Genomic DNA, 18450 nt, shown 5'->3' with positions numbered 1-18450 from the left:
TCCACCAAGCTATTTACTTTCTGATTTCACCAACATATAATTAGTTTTCAAGCTCTGCATAACTGATTTCTGGAAGCTTAAAACAGAAGTATTCCAGAGACACAAAGGCTGCTGACAGATGTGAACCCTGCCCCCACCCCCACATACTCTACTGGAAGAGGCAGTGTGTGAGTTCGGCCTGGCTCTGCAGCATCTGTATAGATCAGGTGCTTCAGTGGGGCTTTTTGGCCCTTTATCTAAAGCTGTTTCAATCAGCTACTAGATAAAAGTGCCAAAAAGCCCTGCTGAAGCGCATGATTTATGCAGACATTGGGTGAGTCGGGTCAAACTAATGTGGTGCCTCTTTTGGACATGTGCTGTGCTTAGCACGGGGACACACCAAAAAGTAAAACACTGTTTTGGGGGTTTTTCACATCTATAAGCAGCTGAAAGCAGCTAGGTTTTCTAGCATGTACCAGCATAGAGAGTTTTCTGCGTGTAATAGCTGCCATTATCACCTTTATGAATTCTGCAACCAACTTCCAAGTACTTCTTTTGGTGCCCAGATGAACTCCTCTTTGGAAATCCATCTGAAATAGCTCTTCTTTAACTAAAAAGAAAAATAACTGTCATAATTATAGCCAACCCAAAGACATTCCCGCATCTATCTCATTTAAATCTTCTCCTTTTACAATTTTCTAATCTGGCATCTGCAGAACATATTCCCCAAATTTTCAGGAAAACAAGATGGCCGAATGGCAGAAGGAAGGAAATGTAGGAACACATTGATGCTTTTTTCTGCACAGACCGTGACGTAGTAAGTTAGTTTTGGGCACCATCATGGAAAATTATCCACTGAGGTTTTCAGAAGGAAACAAACAGAAAAGCCCATCTGGTTCAGGATAGTGAGAAAAATGTCATGTTTCTGTCGTGGCACAACTCCCATTGCATGACACAAGTGGCCCACAGAGCCACTTGATTTGGCCTACGGAGTGGGGTCTTTAGCAGTGTTCAGTAGCAAGGGCTTTGCCCGCTCTTGGCTGTGCTACACCACGTCATGGCTGAGTAGCAGAGAGAAGCGGTGGCACTGGCTGCGTCCTGCTGCTGGCCTGCCTTTGACTTCAGCTGGGTCATTCCAGCCTACTGCTGGAAAACATTGCCAACTCGTGTTTTAAAGGATGGGAAGGCACAGATAACAAACTTGTACTGTTAAAAGACAGTGGGCACATCTACAAGTGCAACAGACTGTGCAGTTGTTACTGCAGTTGTTACCTGCTTAAGCAAGTACTAAATGACTGTGCAGTAAACAGTGGAATTGCACAGTTGCGACAGCGCACAGGTTTTTTCTCATTTTACTGCATAGTAGTTCATTGTTACTGCACAGTAGCGTCCATGTCATGGTTTGTGCCCGCCAATGCTACATCACCGTAGCATGGTCATTATGGCGCCATAGCATCTTGTGTAGATGCACCCAGTGAGAGGGGATTTGAGCACCACAGCAGCATCCACAGACTTGTCTTGTAAGGACCAAGCACTAAGGCTTCAATGTAGGCAAAAACAGGCTTCAGTTCAGTTTATATGGTTACTTTGATCCTAGTGGTCCATCAGAGGCCAAGACCATGGCTGAGCCCTAAACCTGAAAAAAAAATTCTTCAAAAACCCCAAATTGAGACGGGATGAGGGGAAGTACCTTCCCCTCTAGCCTTTGCAAGGTCCGTCTGGAGCTTTTAGGTCAAATAACTAAACAGTGACTCAATAGTGACCAGAACCAGATGAAGATCAACAGTCAGAAGTGTAAGGTGCTTCGTCTGGGGCAAACAATCCCCAACATACCTACAGGCTCAGTGGTGACAATTTGACTGGCACCATGACCGCAAGGGACCTAGGAGTAGCGCTTAACCATTGCATGAACAGAAGCCGTCACTGCAATGCTGTGGCCAGGGCAAACAACATGCTGGCATGCATTAACCATCGCATCTCACGGAAAAACCAAGGAAGTGACACTCCCACTGTACTCCGCAGCTAGAGTGCTGCTCTCATTTCTAGGTGCCGCGTTTCAACAAGGACGTGAAAAACTTGAGAGGGTCCAGAGAAGAGCCACCTGTATGATCAGGGACTTGCATGACAAGCCATACGAGGAAAGGCTGAGGGACCTGGGCCTCTTCAGTCTACAGAAGACAAGGCTGAGAGGGGACTTGGTAGTGGCTTACCGTTACATCAGAGGAGTTAATCAAGAACTTGGTGAACAACTGGGGCATCCCTGGGGAAGACGAGGAGCAATCGATACAAACTCCTGAAATGCCACTTGAGGCTCAGTTGCAGGAAAAACTCCTTCACAGCTAGGGTGTCCAGACTGTGGAATAAACTCCCTCCAGTGGTGGTACAATCACCTACCTTGGAAATCTTCAAAAGGAGATTGGATGGTCACCTTCCTGCGGTCACTTGACTCCAGTTGTCTTTTCCTGCCTAGTGCAGGGGACTGGAGCCGATGATCTACCACGTCCCTTCCAGCCCCTAACAATCTATGAATCTATGAATTAGAACGGTAGTTCCCAACTTTTTTTTACATTCAAGGCATCCCTCAGAAAATGTTGGCTCTTAGCTTTCATTCCTTTTTTGACTTTGGAAAAATAATAGAGCAACTCTTCTGTTGCAAAAAAAAAAAAAAAAAAATCAAAAAGACCACAACAGAGTAGAATATTTTGGACACTGTGGATTCCTGTTGGACATCTCTGGGTTCATCTTGTGAAACATGCAAATGTTTGCCCACCTAACAGTGCTGATATTGCACAGCACCCTGCAGCACCCTCAAAAGGATCTCACGGCACCCCAGGTTGACATGGCACCCCGGTTGAGAATCACTGGCTTAGAATAACATCTGGGCTTGTACGTAAAACCGTGACTCATTCTTCAGGTGGCTCATGTCGTCTCCCACTGCTTGATTCCCTCAGAGAGGCTCCTTACCAACCTTTTAACTCCACTATCAAAATATGGCATTATATGAAAGATGACTTTTTGAGCTCTGTGACGGCTGGCTCATGTTGGGGATGAATGTTTGAATGAATGTATGGAGAGGCTGAAGAAGGGTGAAATTAATCCTGCTCTCTGCGACCATATAAACATTACTCTTGCTCATCTGTTGCCCTTGTTGCTTTATAATGTTCTAAAGAGGACTTGAATGGTTTAAGGGTTTTTTAAAAAAATGAACAAATCTGCTTATTTTTTACATTAAATGAAACTTGTGTCTCTCTGGGAAGACTTCACGGATGCCTGGAAAACAAGTACATTTGTGACATTAGAGAATCCGTGCCGGCAAAATGTGAAGGGGATTGTGAGGGGGCCAGGACCCCGCGGGGCCCGGCCCGAGGGAAGAACCCTGGAAATCCGCCCCGTTGCCGGGCTAGGACCCGGAAACCCGGCGGGGAACTTAATGTGTGCCGGAACCTGAACCGCGCTGGCGCGGGACCGGCGCGGGAAGATAAAAAGGAGACGCTTACCCACAGAGAAGGACGGAGGCTCCACCCGGAGCCCACTCCAGGAGCGGCGGAGCCACGTGCGGTGAGGCCAGGAGACACGCGGCGGGAGCCGGCGGCAGCGGAGCCAGGAGCCGCGAGCCGCGGACCCGCGGACGGTGAGTCAGGGAGCGGCGGAGCCGGGAGCCTCGCGGCGGGGGCCGGCGGCGGTGCGGCCGATACCGGCGGAGCCGGGAGCATCGCGGCGGGGGCCGGCAGCGGAGCAGCTGGCGGAGGCGGAGTCGGGAGCCCCGCAGCAGAGGCCGACCGCAGAGCAGCCGGCGGAGACGGAGCCGAGAGCCGCGCGGCAAGAGGCAGCGGCGGCGTCCTGGAGGGCGGCGAAGCCCCACACGACCCTAGAGGGACCAGTGGCGCAGGAAACTGCGGAGACAGCAACGGCCGGAGGCTGCGAGGACCGGAAGGTAACGCGGACCCCGGGGGCAACCGGGAAGGGGGCCACCGACGGGGGAACCCTTCTGCAGAGACTGCGGGACACGTGGTCGCGCAGGACGACCCGTGGGCGGGGAAGGCCGGCTGTGGAAACCCCGCTTGGCAGGAGACATACGTACGGGGGTTGGGATAACCCCAGACCTTAGGAGCCAGCGGCGCCAGGGGGACTAGGTGCCGCGGGAACACCGGTGAGGGTCCGGCCGGGGAAGGCCCCCCCCTTTCCCACCGGACTGGGACTCTACCAAGGGAGCCCCTCACGGAGGCTCAACCCGGAGGACCGGGCGAGGGTGTAGGGGAGGAGGAGCCCTCAGGACCCCTGGACTTTGGAGGTACCGTACCCCACGTGGACCGCCAGCTTCCCGGCACGGGTGAACCCCATAATTTCCATCAAGTCGTGGCAGGCAAGAGCGGCGAAGCGGGACGGTCCACTGAGTACCCCTCCTCTCCAGGGGACATCCGGGGTTCGGGGTCCCACGGCACGTGGTACACCCCAACCCTTACAGGGATATTTAATAGGTGTATGTGCAAGTGTATCCAGGCTCTTTAACTTGCCTTTGCCTCTTACATAATTTTATCCCTGCCTGTCCAGTACTAAGTGCCACACGATGTACACAGTGAATCATACTCAGCAGCCGCATTCACAAGCTGGCATGATTTTATCTGGGTCTGCTGGCCAATTATATCAACTGCCTCAACTGTTGTTTATTTTCTACTGTGGCAGCCTCTTGAGTTACTGTTAACAGTGTCCCTTTTGAGTAGGGATGTTTTTTTTCTGGCACTTGGGCCCCGTCGGCCTGCCAAATTAATGGACCATATCTGTTATCTAACTACTTGTAAGGGCTCCAATTTCAGGACAGTTTGCAGTTGCTGTGGCCACCTGTAATGAATTGGCTTGGGTGTGTACCGCTGCTTGGACAGAACATGTCATTCTGCTCAAGTGGATCCTCGCCCTCTAGGGATGAGGCCCTGCCCCTCTCGCTGGTGCGCTTCGATGGCCCAAAGTGTAATGAGATTGGCATCACAAGGCACAGTCGTTTGAGTCCAGAAGGCAGGAGATGACGCTTGTCGGCTGTGCTGCGTCAGTCTGAGACTGTGCAGAAAGAGGCTCTCTGTTTGCCTGTGCGCCTGGGACCGGTTGCACAACACTGGCTGGAGAAGGGACATGACAATGAACAGAACCACAGGTCAAGTTCAAACGCTTGTTATGCCAAATGCTTGGAGGAGAAATGGAGACCTGCCCCGGGGAAGGGGCTGGTTCTACGTGTTATAAAGAACTCAAAAAAGTTGTTAAAGCAGAGTTTGGACTGCCCAGTGGCTGCCTTTGTGCCCTTCCATAACAGAGGAAGTGCCTAACTTACACCTTTGAGAGCCAGGAAACAGAGAGTCAAGGTTATGTTAATTTAAACCTGTGACAACCAGAAAATACAAAGTTGAAGCCGTTCCCATACGTGCTTAGCTCCACCCTTTGTGGCCAATGCTCCAACACGCCCATAACGCACAGACCAGTACTCTGGCCTTACTGGTGATGCAGCACGCACTGGAAATAGAGTGCGCAATCAAGTCTAACACCTGCTCCGCTAAGACAAAGTTTAGGTTGGCAGCTGGGATCTGTTTACATCTGATATACATGGAAGGACAAGGTCTTCCCCTTTCAAATCAATTACTGTACTGTCTCTTCATACTTACCCTGAGGAGCCCTCCTGAGAAGTTGGCAAGGGGAGTTTCTGCAGATACAGCCCACAACGCCCAGCTCTGAAACGAATCGGATGTGATCCTTCAAAGCATGTGTGCACCTCCTCTCATCACAACCACTCTTGATCAAAACCACCTTGTCAAGATGCATGAGCCCTTCTCTTCTTTCGTTAATAGAGTTTCACCCCTCGGCGAATGCTGCTGGACCTGGTTGGAGTGCAGAGGACTGCTGGAACTCAGATCTGTGGAAGACAACCCAGATACTAAGCACTCTCTTGTAGTTCTTCCACGTCTGCTTATTACAGGTCCGTAGATCTTGAAGACACAGGTTTTAAGGCCTTAAATGTCTATCATCCTGTCTGATCTGAACAACACAGGCCATAGGCTTCCATCCAGTTAATACTATGTTAAGCTTAGCACCCTGCATTTGACTAATGTCTTCTAGAAGTGTCCAGTCTTGACTTGGTTTCAAGAGATAGAGAATTCACTTCTTCCCTGGCCATGTTGCCATGTGTGTCAGCTTTACCGATTTGTGCCTAGTGAAGACTACCAGCACCAGGAAGGTAGAGAGAGGTTTGCATTGCAGGGCTGGCGTATACCATAACTCTTAATTTCTGTGTTTCCAGGACTTTTCTTTTCTGCATATTCTGGAATGACAAGAGACACTGCTGGGCAAAGTCAATCCTGTGTTAATAACATTTTAAAGCACTTAATTTCCTTGTTTTCTTTTTAAAATCATTCTCAGAGTCCCCACGGACCACAGCCTCCACTACCTTTGGCCCCATTATAGTGATTATCCTGGCCACAGAATGCACGTGTTTCATCCTGACCTTTTCACTACCCCTGCATCCTCTGCTCATCCCTCATCCCTCTGCCTATCCTGCTTGGCCTGGTTCTCCCTTCTTGCCCCCCACCCCGCCCTCCTCCCCTACAAAGAGACGGGTGCTAGCGTGAGGTCTACAAGCTGAAGAGCTGGGGATAGGACACGGAGACAGGGCAGGAATTAGCTTGGAAGCTGGAGTTATATTCTTTGAAGGGACAGACATTTTGGGGCCAAGCCAGGACTGATGACTGGGGCCAGGGCCTTGGGAGGCCCATGTCCAGTTCTCTGTCCATGTCACCTTGTGCAAGCCTCTCTCTGCCTCAGTTCTGTATCTGTAATACAGGATAGTCACACTGTCTTACCTTCTTGGGGTTGTGAGGCTAACCACAGAGGGCAACCTGGACCCTCCCCAGATCCTCCCTGCAGGGGGGACACTTCAGATCCTGATCTAGTTCCCATCCCACAGGAAGTGAAGTAGCAACATGCCCATGCCCAGAAAGCGTTCTTGCAGGCCTACGTACAACATGTGTAATGTATTTTGTCTCGAAAACGGTAAGAGTGATTCTTAAAGTGGCAACACTACTCAAGATGTGTGTCACAAAAGTAGAAAGGCACCAGACCCCCTCAAAAGCCTCAGAGGTGGGCATTCAGGTTCACTGCCCACAGCTAGTCCCTTTCTGCTACCCACTTACTGTGAAATCAAGCTTCTTAGAGTCACCGTTACTTCTACAGTGTATTGGTGCTTTTTTATGTCCATATTTTACTCTTTCTGATTCCAGCTAACTTTTCACCTAACCCTGAATAGCTTCTTTAGTGTAATTCCTCCCTACCAAGCGTCTGTGAGTGAGTGAGTGTGGGGTAGGAAACCCTGAATTGAAGCAGTGAACAGAAGGAGTAGGTAAAACCCAGACAGACAGTTCTTTAAGACCTTAGGGTGCCTATACACATGCAGCGAGGCTGCTCCAATGCACTGTAATTACCACAGTCTAGCAGACTCTAGCATCACATGTATCAGCATCCCTGAGCTGAAAAGTGGTGGCAGGGATGCTTTAACTTATGCTCATTGAACCGTATGCTATCTGTATGCAGGGTGCCATGCAGCAGTTGAGGTAGTTCCCTCAATTGATCTCAATCATTCAGGTGGATCAAGGCCATGGCTTGGGCCCACGAAAGCTGGAGAAATAAGTTGCCTTTGTGAAAATTGTGTGTAGGGATTTTTTTTTGGCGGTGATGGTAGGGGTAGGGGCTACCACCCCAGAGGCTGTAGCTTAGGGAGGGAGTCCCTTGCTCAAATTGCCCCCAAATTTGCCTGCTAATCCTACCCAAAGCCGGTGCCCTGATGTACTGTCACAACAAATATGGGGTACACAGGCACACTCTGACTATCCTTCTGCTGCCTTCTGTCATGGCTGCTCAGAGTGTTTCAGCGGCAATAGGGAATGACCCCAGACCCTGTTATGCTAAAGCACTCTCCTGACCTGGAAGAGAGTTGTCTTGCATTGTTAGCAGCATATTGCCTGAGATGCACAGGCAATATGCACTCTGAGTTAGAGGTGGGTAGTCATGATACTCTGAGGTCAGGAAGAAGGCAGGGAAGGGTGGCACTTCAGACATAACTGGTTCAGAGAGGTAGAGCTTTCACAGGCAACAGCCTGACAAAGCAGGTTGTTACCTACAAAAGTTTATGCCTCTCTAGACTATTTAGTCTCCAAGGTGCCACCCTGCCCTGCCTTCTGCCTGACTTTAGACTAACGCAGCTAGCTACCTCTCTCTATTTACGGATAGCATCATGCTCAGCTGGATGAAATGGCTTGCAATCAACCTACAGATTCATAGCACCTGACAAAATAGGCTTTCACTTACAAAATGTTATGTTTCTCTCAACTAGTTAGTCTCTAAGGTGCCACCCTGCTCTAAATTGTAGGATTTATGGGTATACAGGCTGGCCTAAAAGCATTAGATTTATTCTGTGCCTAGGGCCATGGTGTCTCTTTAGTGGAGGACTACAGAACATGGCTGTAGGCACAGAATAAAGGGCCCAAATTAAGGACCCCCTTACTATGCTTGATGCATCACGTGGGGTGAAATATTGACCAAATGGAAATTAATGATAGTGCTCCTATTGGCTTTGTTGAAGCTAGAATTTCACATCAGGCCTTCTACTATTAGTCAAAGGAGAGCATTGTGCCAAGGTCAAAGGGAGTAACTCAACTCTTAGTAAAGTCTTACTTGCTGGGAAGAAATGATGCAGAGCTCTTGTTTGTTCATCACCTCTGTTTTTGGCTGTTTGGCAGGATGCAGGTGTAATTACACCCCCTGGGCCATCCTTGATCTTCAACTTTATTTTGCATGCTCATCCTTTTTCCAGCTGTGGTTAGGAAAACTATCTTTAAAGTGGCTTTTCATTGTCAATCAACACACCATTGAACTGAACAGGTGTCTCCCGGGTCTCCAAGCTATTTCTTCTCCAAATGTGTCAGTACTAATTCTGTCCACGTCTGGAAGCTTAATTTTGCTATAGGAAGTGTCAGATTCCTCTTTAATAAAAGAAGCTGCATCCCACAGCAACCTGAATCTTTGTTTGACCCTGGACAATCTAATGGTCTGGATGTTTAGAAAACAAACCTTGCCTGTTCAAGCTCATATTATGGAGCTTGAACCAAGATTGGTAAAACCCCAAGATTGGTAAAACCATGGATTTGTGACTTCTCTCATCCCAAGAGCTAGTAGTTAGGAGAACAAGCCCACCGATACTGAACACAAAGTTTGGGAACACCTTGCCATATGTACCAACACTGCTGATAATCATGCAGTCTTTGCTTCCTGCTGCCTTGGATTATTACTGAGACTGTCTAGGACATTTTTTGTCCTTGCAACCTCACTTCAGACTCTGGCATTCAGTCTGGGTTCCTCTTGGCTCATGCATTGTCCCAGTAATCTTGAGTCAGCAGGGCTGAAATCAGGCTAGGAGGTGTAGCCGGATGTACATGAGACAGAACCAGCTGGAGAAATACACCCCGCGCCTTAATGGCACCTCATTAAGGCCAAGATCATAGGGGTGATACACAAACCAGGAAGAATGTAGCTGACCTTCAGATTCCAGGCTAAGTACGCAGAGCTGGTAGCAAGGAAAAAGTTTGCATTGCCCATTGATTAAGTATACTTGGCCTGGCAGTTATTGAAAAGTAAGTCATAGAGCTCCACAATGCCCTTCATTTCATCTCCTGTCACTTTGCATAATGGGAACCTCAGAATAAACATTGTTGTGCACGTCCCGGGGGGAGGGACAGTGGATGCACCTTAGTTCATTCAAACAGACTGATTAGGAAGTCTCAAGCAGAGCGAGTTTCACTTGGGTTGGCTTCTGGAGCTGCTACCCTTGTTTTGCAAGCAGGGTGACGGTGGTCTGTCTCTGAAACAGGCTAGCTAAAAACAGTTCTGCTATGAAGGCTGTGGTTCCTCTGGCCTCCTCATCCGTTGTTGATGCCTGAATAGTCGGTCGATAGGAAAAGAAGTCACGCTGACCTAACTGTAAACTTTTTTTGGGACAAAGTTGTGTCTTGGAGTGTTTCCAAAGCCGAACACAATCTTCTTGTCTACCAAAAACCTGATAAGGAGTGGTGGTGGGAGGGCACAAATAGTCTTCTGCATATCCTTTACCTAGTATCACAACATGGGGGGCCAAATACTGATCTCCTTTCTGTGGAGCGGGGGGAGCTTTGAGGAGCCTGTCTGCTGTGGTTTCTGTCACATCCCCGAGTGGTGCGTTTCAGGTCAGTGGAAGAGACGGACCTGCTGTGTGAGCCTTTCTAGCACATAAGCGTTTGCTTTACAAAGGGCCTGATTACCAGAGTGAGTGGCAAGATCTGCCAATGGCCTAAGTCCTGCAATCCTACAAGAGTTTGTAGTAGGGTGTGAAGGAGAAAAGGCCATTGTGGATCTAGTTTGGAGCTATAACAACATTCACAGTCTAATCCAATACTCACAAGGCTGCTTTGGCCCTTGAGTTTGGCCACTCAACATCCTCCACCCATTGTTTTGAATATCCACCCTCTTCTCCCTGTGCCTGGGAAGGGCCAGTTGTGGGTTGTGTTGAGATAATCCTTGGTGGCGCTGACATTTTTTATTTCTGCCTTTTAGTGCTCCCCTTGCCCCCTCAGTTTTTACCAATGTTTCCAGGGGGTGTGTCTGAAATTTTTAGGGTGACAGCTGCAATTTTTAGGGTTTCATCTGTTGTTTGTGCCACCCACTGGTTTGGGCGAACTGAGATGGGCTGATGTTTAGTCGTTGGATTTGGATATACAAGAGCTGCTTGCACGTGCAGATTTGAGAGAGCTAACTCTTGCACTCAGAATAGCAGGGGGCACATGGAGAGCTCCAGAAAAGTGGTCCAAGGCACTCAGGACTGCATCTTCAGAAGATCTCTTTACTGGGCTGCACTATCAACATGTCTACTCCACAGTTTGCACATATGCTCATAAATCAGGCAGTTGCATGTGTAGTTGCCTGCTTTGATTGCAAATGCATAGGACTCCTGGATGTGCAAAGAGAAACACTATCCAATATGGCAAAAGAGGTAAAGCAAACCTCCCAAACAAGATCTCATTTTAGAAGATGAGTTTAATGAAACATATCGGGTTCAGTAGTGCAGGAGCTGGGAAGCGGTTTAGACCAGGTACAGACATTACACTTTACCGGTATAAGTGATCGGAAACTGGTCTGTACCCATAACAAAACAGAAGTTGGGCTTACGTAGTTTGGTTTAAAAATGGCAGAACCCAGTCTAAGATTTGCGCCTCCTCCCCTCCCCCACCAAAGGGTGAACGTGTCTTCTGTTTGCTACTGATCTAAACTACCCCACTTACAGAAAGCCATGCAGCTTAGATCAATTCTACCTCAGGCTGTTTGAAAGTCTGTATGTAGCTTTAATGACCTTCCTCAGTTCTGCAGTTCTAGTCTTAACTCTCTTTCTTTACCAGTCTCTGCTGCACTATCCGAGGGCTCCTCTGCAAGGGAGTCCTTTGGTCTGTAGCCTTGGGATTTCTTTAACCTGTTTGCTTTTTCAGTCAGATGAGGTTTATCATTCCCTGTTGAATAATACTGGTGTAAAATGGCCCTGCTCTGGAGAAGCCTTAACCCAGAAGTGTTATAGACTGGAAGGACTTGGTAGCTTTTGGCGCGTAAGAGGTGCCCTGTCTTTTTGCAACATCCTCCCTGCAGCATTTCCATCCCTCCAGTCTATTTCCATTGCTAGCGCCCCTGTGAGGCAGCAGTCCTGCAAATTGTGGGCCAGAATTTTCCAAATGTGGGTAGTCAAAGAAAATACATAGGGTCAGAACTGAGCCTTTCACTTTCACTAGTTCTTGTCACAAGTGAGCCCATTAACTTCCATGGGCCTTTCCGTGCAAGTAATTCCTCCCTATTGTGAGCACACAGATCAGGCTTGCACAGAATTAGGCTCCTAACGACCTAACGTCAGAGCAGGGGTCTGGAACCGCATCCCCAGTGACTCAGTAGGAACGGAGGGTACTCTGTACCTCTGAGAAATCAGTCTCCTTTCCTCTGGGTGCCAGGCTTTATGCTTCCTTGCACTTAATGCAACAGCAGAATATCCCTATGAATTAATAACCCACTTATTTTAGAGGATTTCTCCTTTTGTTCTGAAAGGACGGTGTTATTGGAGGAATTTGCAGGCAGGGAAGGGTCAGCCTGCAAAGTCTGGAGCCACTGCCCTTTCCCAAACAGCCAGAGGCTCTGGATCAGGCTCACAAGCAGGAAGGGGCCAGGGAAGGGCTCCAAAGTAGACTGACACTGTTTTGACCTGTTTTGCTTTTGTTCTAAACCCTTTGCTTTTGTTGCACTTAAGACTCCTGAGAATCGCTGAAATAAAGTCCCGCCTTGCCTGTTGTAACACCGAGGGGAGAGGAACCTGTCTTTTCACTGAGCGTACAGACTTCCCAGCCTTGTTTGCAGCTGAATAGATGCCACCTCCTGGACAAGCCCAGCAATTGAGGGTGAAATAATACCAAAGTGTGTCGGGCTGGGGGAGGGAACGTGCATCTACAGATACAACAGTTTATGGCTAAAGTGGGCAAACAAAGTACTCGAGGTCTGTGGTAGACCCTGCTCTGAGCTAAACGCAGCAGCAGCATCCAGATGTCACCCCAGCAAACTTACAATAATCATGCGCTTGCTGTGCTCTCGATTCCTGGAGTCACAAGAGGAAAGACCTGTGCTGTATATGCTTTGCCGGCCTTAAGAAAGGAAAGTGCATTGAGGGAGTGAGCCAGCATAGGCATGGAGCCTCTGGTCTCTCTCTAGCCCTATATCTATATATCTAGTTTTCTATTCTTCTAGCTGAAGGTAATTGTAGTGAAGGAGAATTAATTTTGAATTTATCAAATGCTCTCTTATGCTTTTCATTATAGCAACTCCATGAACTGTTCATAGGGCACTCCAGCTGTCCAGGATCCTCCTCAACCATCTGGTCTATTCAATCCAGTGAAACCCTTTATACTAACTTTCTTCTGAACAATGCAACATGATGTAAGGCAAATGCCCCTGAAACATGGCACATCCTTCTAGCCCACTTGTGGAAGTGGCTTGTGCTGAAGTGGATCTAGTGGAGAACCAAGAACACACAATTCACGGGGCCAGAAGGAAAGCCACAAAGAGAACATGGAAATCCTGGCCACTGCTCCCAATGCTGGTTGCACTTTTTAGCCAATACATTTTAATGGAAAATGTCTAAAGAGCAGGCAGGGACCAACCTGCTTCATAACCTGATGGCTAAGGCATTTGTCTGGAAGGTAGGGAGATGATTTTTACCCCCCGCTGCCCCGGGGTGGTGGTGGTGGGGGGGGGGGGTTGTGGGAAACTAGAACCCGGCTCTCCCATTTCATGCACAGATGTCTTTACCATGAGATTTTTGAGAAAAAAGGCTGCAGGGTATGCCTCCTCTAAATCCAAACTGCCTTAGGTGGGGTTTTGATGCTAACAGTTCACCTCTGGTTCAGCCATGGACTCGATTGTTCATTAAAGTTACACGGCCTGGATGAACTGCGTGGGTGTCTACAGCAACAGCTTTGCAAACTGTATCAGTTATGGCAGGCTGGGGTTTGCAGCCTTCCTTATCACTTTCAGTTCGCAGAGCTTCTGCTCTTGTGTTTGGGTGCTTCTTGAAACCTATGAGGCACCTGCAAAACTCAGAATAAAACTGGCATTTTTTTTCGCATTACCTCAGTTTTGTGGGAGTTGAAAGGCCAGCTGTGCAGTCTCAAACCATGAATGTTATGAGCATATAAAGAAGTGACTGAGGTAAGCTGGGGGATGAATGTACCACATCAGCTACTCTTCAGTAATGGCCAATGTGCCCGCTCTTATCCTGTGGCGTATGTGAGGTAGGTTAGCTCTTAATGAACTGGAGCAAACTACTTCACATTTACCACAGGGCAAAGAAAACATATGTGGACTCTTACATGGAGTAGCAAATGCCATTAAAGCACATGTTAGCTTATCTTGTTGATGTACCTGTTCCCCTAGCTTTGTAACCCACCCCAACACCAAAGAAACAATTGAGACACTTGTGCCAAAAAGTGTCTATTCAGTGGGAATCACAGAGACAAGGAGCCCAGATCAGTTTGGACAAAACTCACTTGATCAGGCACCCCTTGTTTCTGGAGCTGGTCTTGAATGCCTAGAAAACATCTAGCATGCAGTGGAGCAGGGGTGGGCAAAATGCGGCCCGTGGGCCGGATGCGGCCCGCTAGGCCATTCTATCCGGCCCACGGGGCCCCCCAAAATTTAGAAAATGAATATTTGTTTTCCCCTGGCTACCTGTCATGCAGCCCTTGATGGCTTGCCAAAACTCAGTGAGCGGCCCTCTGCCCGAAATAATTGCTTGCCCCTGCAGTGGAGTCTATTGGGAGCAAGTCATGACAACTAGTCTTGAATCTTCATTTCTAGTGGACATGTGTCCACATCAGAATACCTTTACTTTAAGCTTTGTTTGTAGTCTGGGTAGAGAGGCTATCTTCTGTGGACCTGTCAGAGATGGGGAACATGTAACAAAATTAAACAGTATCATGCACATGATCTTGTGCCAAGGTACACAGTGGTTTCACATGACAATCTTTTGGTTGAATGACTGTGAGTGAGGAGTGAACATGGGGACTTTGTCTCCAAAGGACAGTCCCCTGCTACTTCAGCTCATGGACTTACTCATTAGCTGGGAGTAGTAGCCGGTGACTACCGTGGCTCGTGCAGCACACTTTGTGAGCTACTCCATGTCCGTCCCTGCGTAAAAGGGAAGGTCTTTGTTCTCCAAGGTTGCTAGTTTGTCACCTCTCACAGGCCCATCTTTTCATGGCACAATGCAGTGAATTACAGTGCTTCAAGAGAAGAGTCTTTTAGCTTGTTTTCCTTCTCTCATGAAAATTAAGCTGGGAATTTCCACCCACTGGCACTATTTATAAGCAAATAGTAACTACATTAAGTTGGAATCCCTGCAGTTCCTGACATTGCTCAAAGAGCACTCAGTTGTTGCAGTTCCACTATGTGGTCTGCTGATGTGAAAGCTGCAATTTGTTTGGAACAATTTCTCATTTACTCTTCCAGTGCCTGTGAATCAGAGGTCTTTCTTTTCTCCTCTCTCAGTGCTATAGACCAAGACGGGTGAGTCTAGGTGGTGTCTGAGCAAAAGGTGGTTAAAGCACGCACGCCCATGCACATACACATGCACGCGCGCACACACACACATAACTGCATGCGCAGATACATTTAGAGAGCAGAATTTAAAACTGCTTTAGGATGCAAGGTGGTCTGATTTTGGTGGGTCCCCAAGCCAGCATGTCACACACAGATGATTTGGCATTGCAGAATGGAAGGCCTTAAGCTGGTGCTAGGGCCACTGCCCTTTGCTCATGTTCTGGGTGAAATGTATGTGTCCTTTACAAACTCTGAGCAACTGTGACTTCTTCAGGGCTTTGGAGGAGATGGAACTGCCCCCTCGAAGGTAGAGATAGGAGTGGGGTATCAGCAAATCCAGTTCTATAGATGATTTCCTCCTGCTAAGACCTGCGGACGCCCAAAAGAATTGGAAGCAGTGGACCATGTCGTGGGCAGATCCACCCACTAACCACATCCCTTTTGTTCCCCTAGCCCACCAGTAGGGGAGCTTAGGTGAAGTAGTTTCATGGTGCCTCCCACCCTCCACTGACTTTTACACCTGGCAAGGCAGGAGAAGAACAAGAGAGACACATTTTGCCCTATATTGGTGTGACCCACCTGCCAGGCACTGGGTGCCAGTAACAGGGGTTCAAATATAACACAAACTTCTTAAATCCCGCGCCCCCACCCCAGAAAGCTGGGAAAGAAAATTCAGCTGGGTGTTCGACTGTGAACAGACTTTCCCTTCACGAGCAATGGTAACCTGAAACAGGGCTTATTACAGTGGGGAAAAGGGGCCAATGCACAATCTTAAAACCTTCATTACTGAAAGTTAACAGCCTTGGTCACTGACAAACCAAGCCAGGGGAGCTACCACGTAACCCACCCAGCTGGGAAGGGAGACTCACCCAGGGCTGCCACTGGGGAGCTCTACCATCTGCCGCAGCCAACAGTGGCAGGTGCTGGGTAGGGAAGCCTGCAGAAGAGCTGGTGCGGCTGGGCGTGCTGCTGGGGATTGCGGCTCCGGTGCCTGCCACTAGCGGTCGCCACGGCTGCTCCCCAGGATTCACCACTGCTTTTCCTATCTCCTTTGCAATCCCCAACTCTTTTAGACCCTGATCACTCTAACAACATGCTTAGGGGTTTCCAGCTTCTTTAGTTACAGTAAGTTTTTGGCTTTTACCTGAACCCACTATGGAGGCCCATGCTTATAAGAAGTTTCCCTTTGAGAGTTTGATAAGTCACAACCCATCAAGGGGCAAATTTCTGTTCAGACTCGCCCCTGCTCCTTATACACGCTGAATCTTGACCAAAACTTTGGGCTGCCCAGGGAGTTAAGTTAGTGTACCTCCCCTCTCTCCCTACCTACCACTGAAATCAGAGTTTCTAGTTGCTCCTGGCAAGTATGATCAGTGGCAAGGGAAAAGGAGGGAAAAGCTGTTTGGTCCATGAGAAAACTCACAGTCTGGATCCAGCTCACAGGGCCCAGCTCCTAAACTGTTAGGCTGGAGTCATTGCAGGACAATTGGCAAAGGTATTTGAAGACTTGTGGTGCTTGGGAGAGGTCTAGGAAAACTGGAAAAGCACCAGTGTTGTGCCAATATTTAGGAAGAGGAGGAGGGAGTATCTAGGAGACTGTAGGCCAGTCAGTTTGACCTCGATACTGGGTAAAATTTTGGAAAAAATTATCAAGAAGTCCATTTGTGAGAGACTGGCAGAAGGCATGATGCTGAAGGATAGCCAACATGGTTTCATAGCAGGCAGATCACATCTGATCAACCTTGTCTCCATCTATGATCAAGTAACATACAGCTGAGATGTATGTGGGAGACATGTCATATACTTGGATTTTAAAAAAGCCTTTGATATGATCTCCCATGATGCTCTTATAAAAATACTGGGGGATTGTGGGCTGGCAGGGTCCATGGTCGAGTGGGTAGGGAACTGGCTAAGCTGTTGAACCCAGAGAGTGTTAGTAGATGGGTCTGTATTGTCTTGGTGGAAGGTGGCCCGTGGTGTCCTGCAGTGTTGGGTTCTTGGCCCTGCTGTTCAGCATCTTTATCAATGATTTAGATGAGATTGTGGAAAGCACACTGGCCAAGTCTGCAGAAAATATTAAGTTATGGAGAAAAGCAGTCATGCTGGGGGATAAGAAGTGGATCCAAGTGGACCTGGGCAAGCTGGAAAGGTGGGTGCAGTGGAACTGGATACAGTAAAAAAATAAGGATACATGCAGAGTACTTCATCTGAGAAGTAACCAGTGACATGAATACACATTAGGAGGAGATGTCCTGGCCAGCACAATGGCTGAAAGGGACCTCGGGGTTATGGTTGATCACAGGATGAACATGAGCTGCCAGCGTGATGCTGTAGTCAATACAGCTAATAGCATATTGGGATGCATTAGCTGATGTGTCACGAGCAGGGCTAAGGAAGTGATACTTCCTCTCTACTTGGTGCTGGTGAGACCCCAGCTGGAGGACTGGTTCCAGTTCTGGGCGCTGCACTTCAGAAAAGACGTGGAGAATCTGAAAGGATCCAGAGAAGGGCCACAAGAATGATTAACGGTCTGGAGAACAAACCTTATGTGGAAAGAGTAAGGGATCTGGGACTGTTCAGCCTGGGGAAGAGAAGACTGGGGGGGATCTTGGTGGCTGTCGGTAAGTATGTAAGGGGTGAATATCAGGAGCTGGGAGAAAAACTGTTCACTAGGGGAGGGGAAGGAGCAATGGCCATAACTGTTGGAGGATGGTTTCAGGTTGGATGTAAGGAAGAACTTCTTTATAGTAAAGATGACCAGAATCTGGAATAGACTTCCCAGGGAGGTGGTGAGTCCCCAGCCTTGGAGGTCTTCAAGAGGAGACTGGACAGACACTTTGCTGGGATCATTTGATCTCAGCAGTAGTACTTCCCAGAGCAGGGGGACTTGATGATCTTTTAAGGTCACTTCCAGCCCTTAATTTTTATGATAGAGTATAATTTCTGGCCTGTTCTGATATGGGACACAGCCATACACCTGGATTTCATGCTTCTCAGCTGAGGTCCATGGGAGGCATTAGTTTCCAGTGCTGTTTTCTAGTACCTGTATCTGTCGGTACTAGCAAATGGCTCTTTAAATTTATCTGATGCTCAGTAATTGCTGCACACATATAGATGGTGGTGCTTTACTGATCATTACATTAGTCTAATGTGCAGTAAAGTGCATGTGTAGGTATGCCTGCTGAGTGCTAGACCATTTCTATATAGCACCTGACCACTGCAGCATCAGCCACTTCTTGGATTGAAAAGTACCTTTCAGGTGAAAAGATGCAGGCTTTTCAGACTGTG

General features: G+C 48.2%; 1 protein-coding gene across 1 annotated transcript; it reads left to right on the top strand.

Moving 5' to 3' along the window:
* Positions 1 to 293: 293 nt before the first annotated feature.
* On the top strand, positions 294 to 13278 carry LOC149870000 (uncharacterized). Its single transcript, XM_090034489.1, has 3 exons — positions 294 to 313; positions 3237 to 3913; positions 12323 to 13278. The coding sequence occupies exons 1-3, from the start codon at positions 294 to 296 to the stop codon at positions 12328 to 12330; spliced, it is 705 nt and encodes a 234-aa protein (XP_089890615.1). The 3' UTR covers positions 12331 to 13278.
* Positions 13279 to 18450: the final 5172 nt, after the last annotated feature.

The sequence above is a fragment of the Crocodylus siamensis genome, chromosome 2 (assembly GCF_052110815.1).
Source record: "Crocodylus siamensis isolate JL-2025a chromosome 2, ASM5211081v1, whole genome shotgun sequence".
Taxonomy (NCBI): Eukaryota; Metazoa; Chordata; order Crocodylia; family Crocodylidae; genus Crocodylus; species Crocodylus siamensis.
This window is presented reverse-complemented; position numbering and strand designations above follow the sequence as displayed.

Excerpts from the sequence above, each read along its gene's own strand:
- LOC149870000 (XM_090034489.1), top strand. The coding sequence starts at position 294 with ATGATTTATGCAGACATTGG. Across the intron at positions 314-3,236 it reads ATGATTTATGCAGACATTGG|ACTTCACGGATGCCTGGAAA; the intron begins GTGAGTCGGGTC and ends CTCTCTGGGAAG.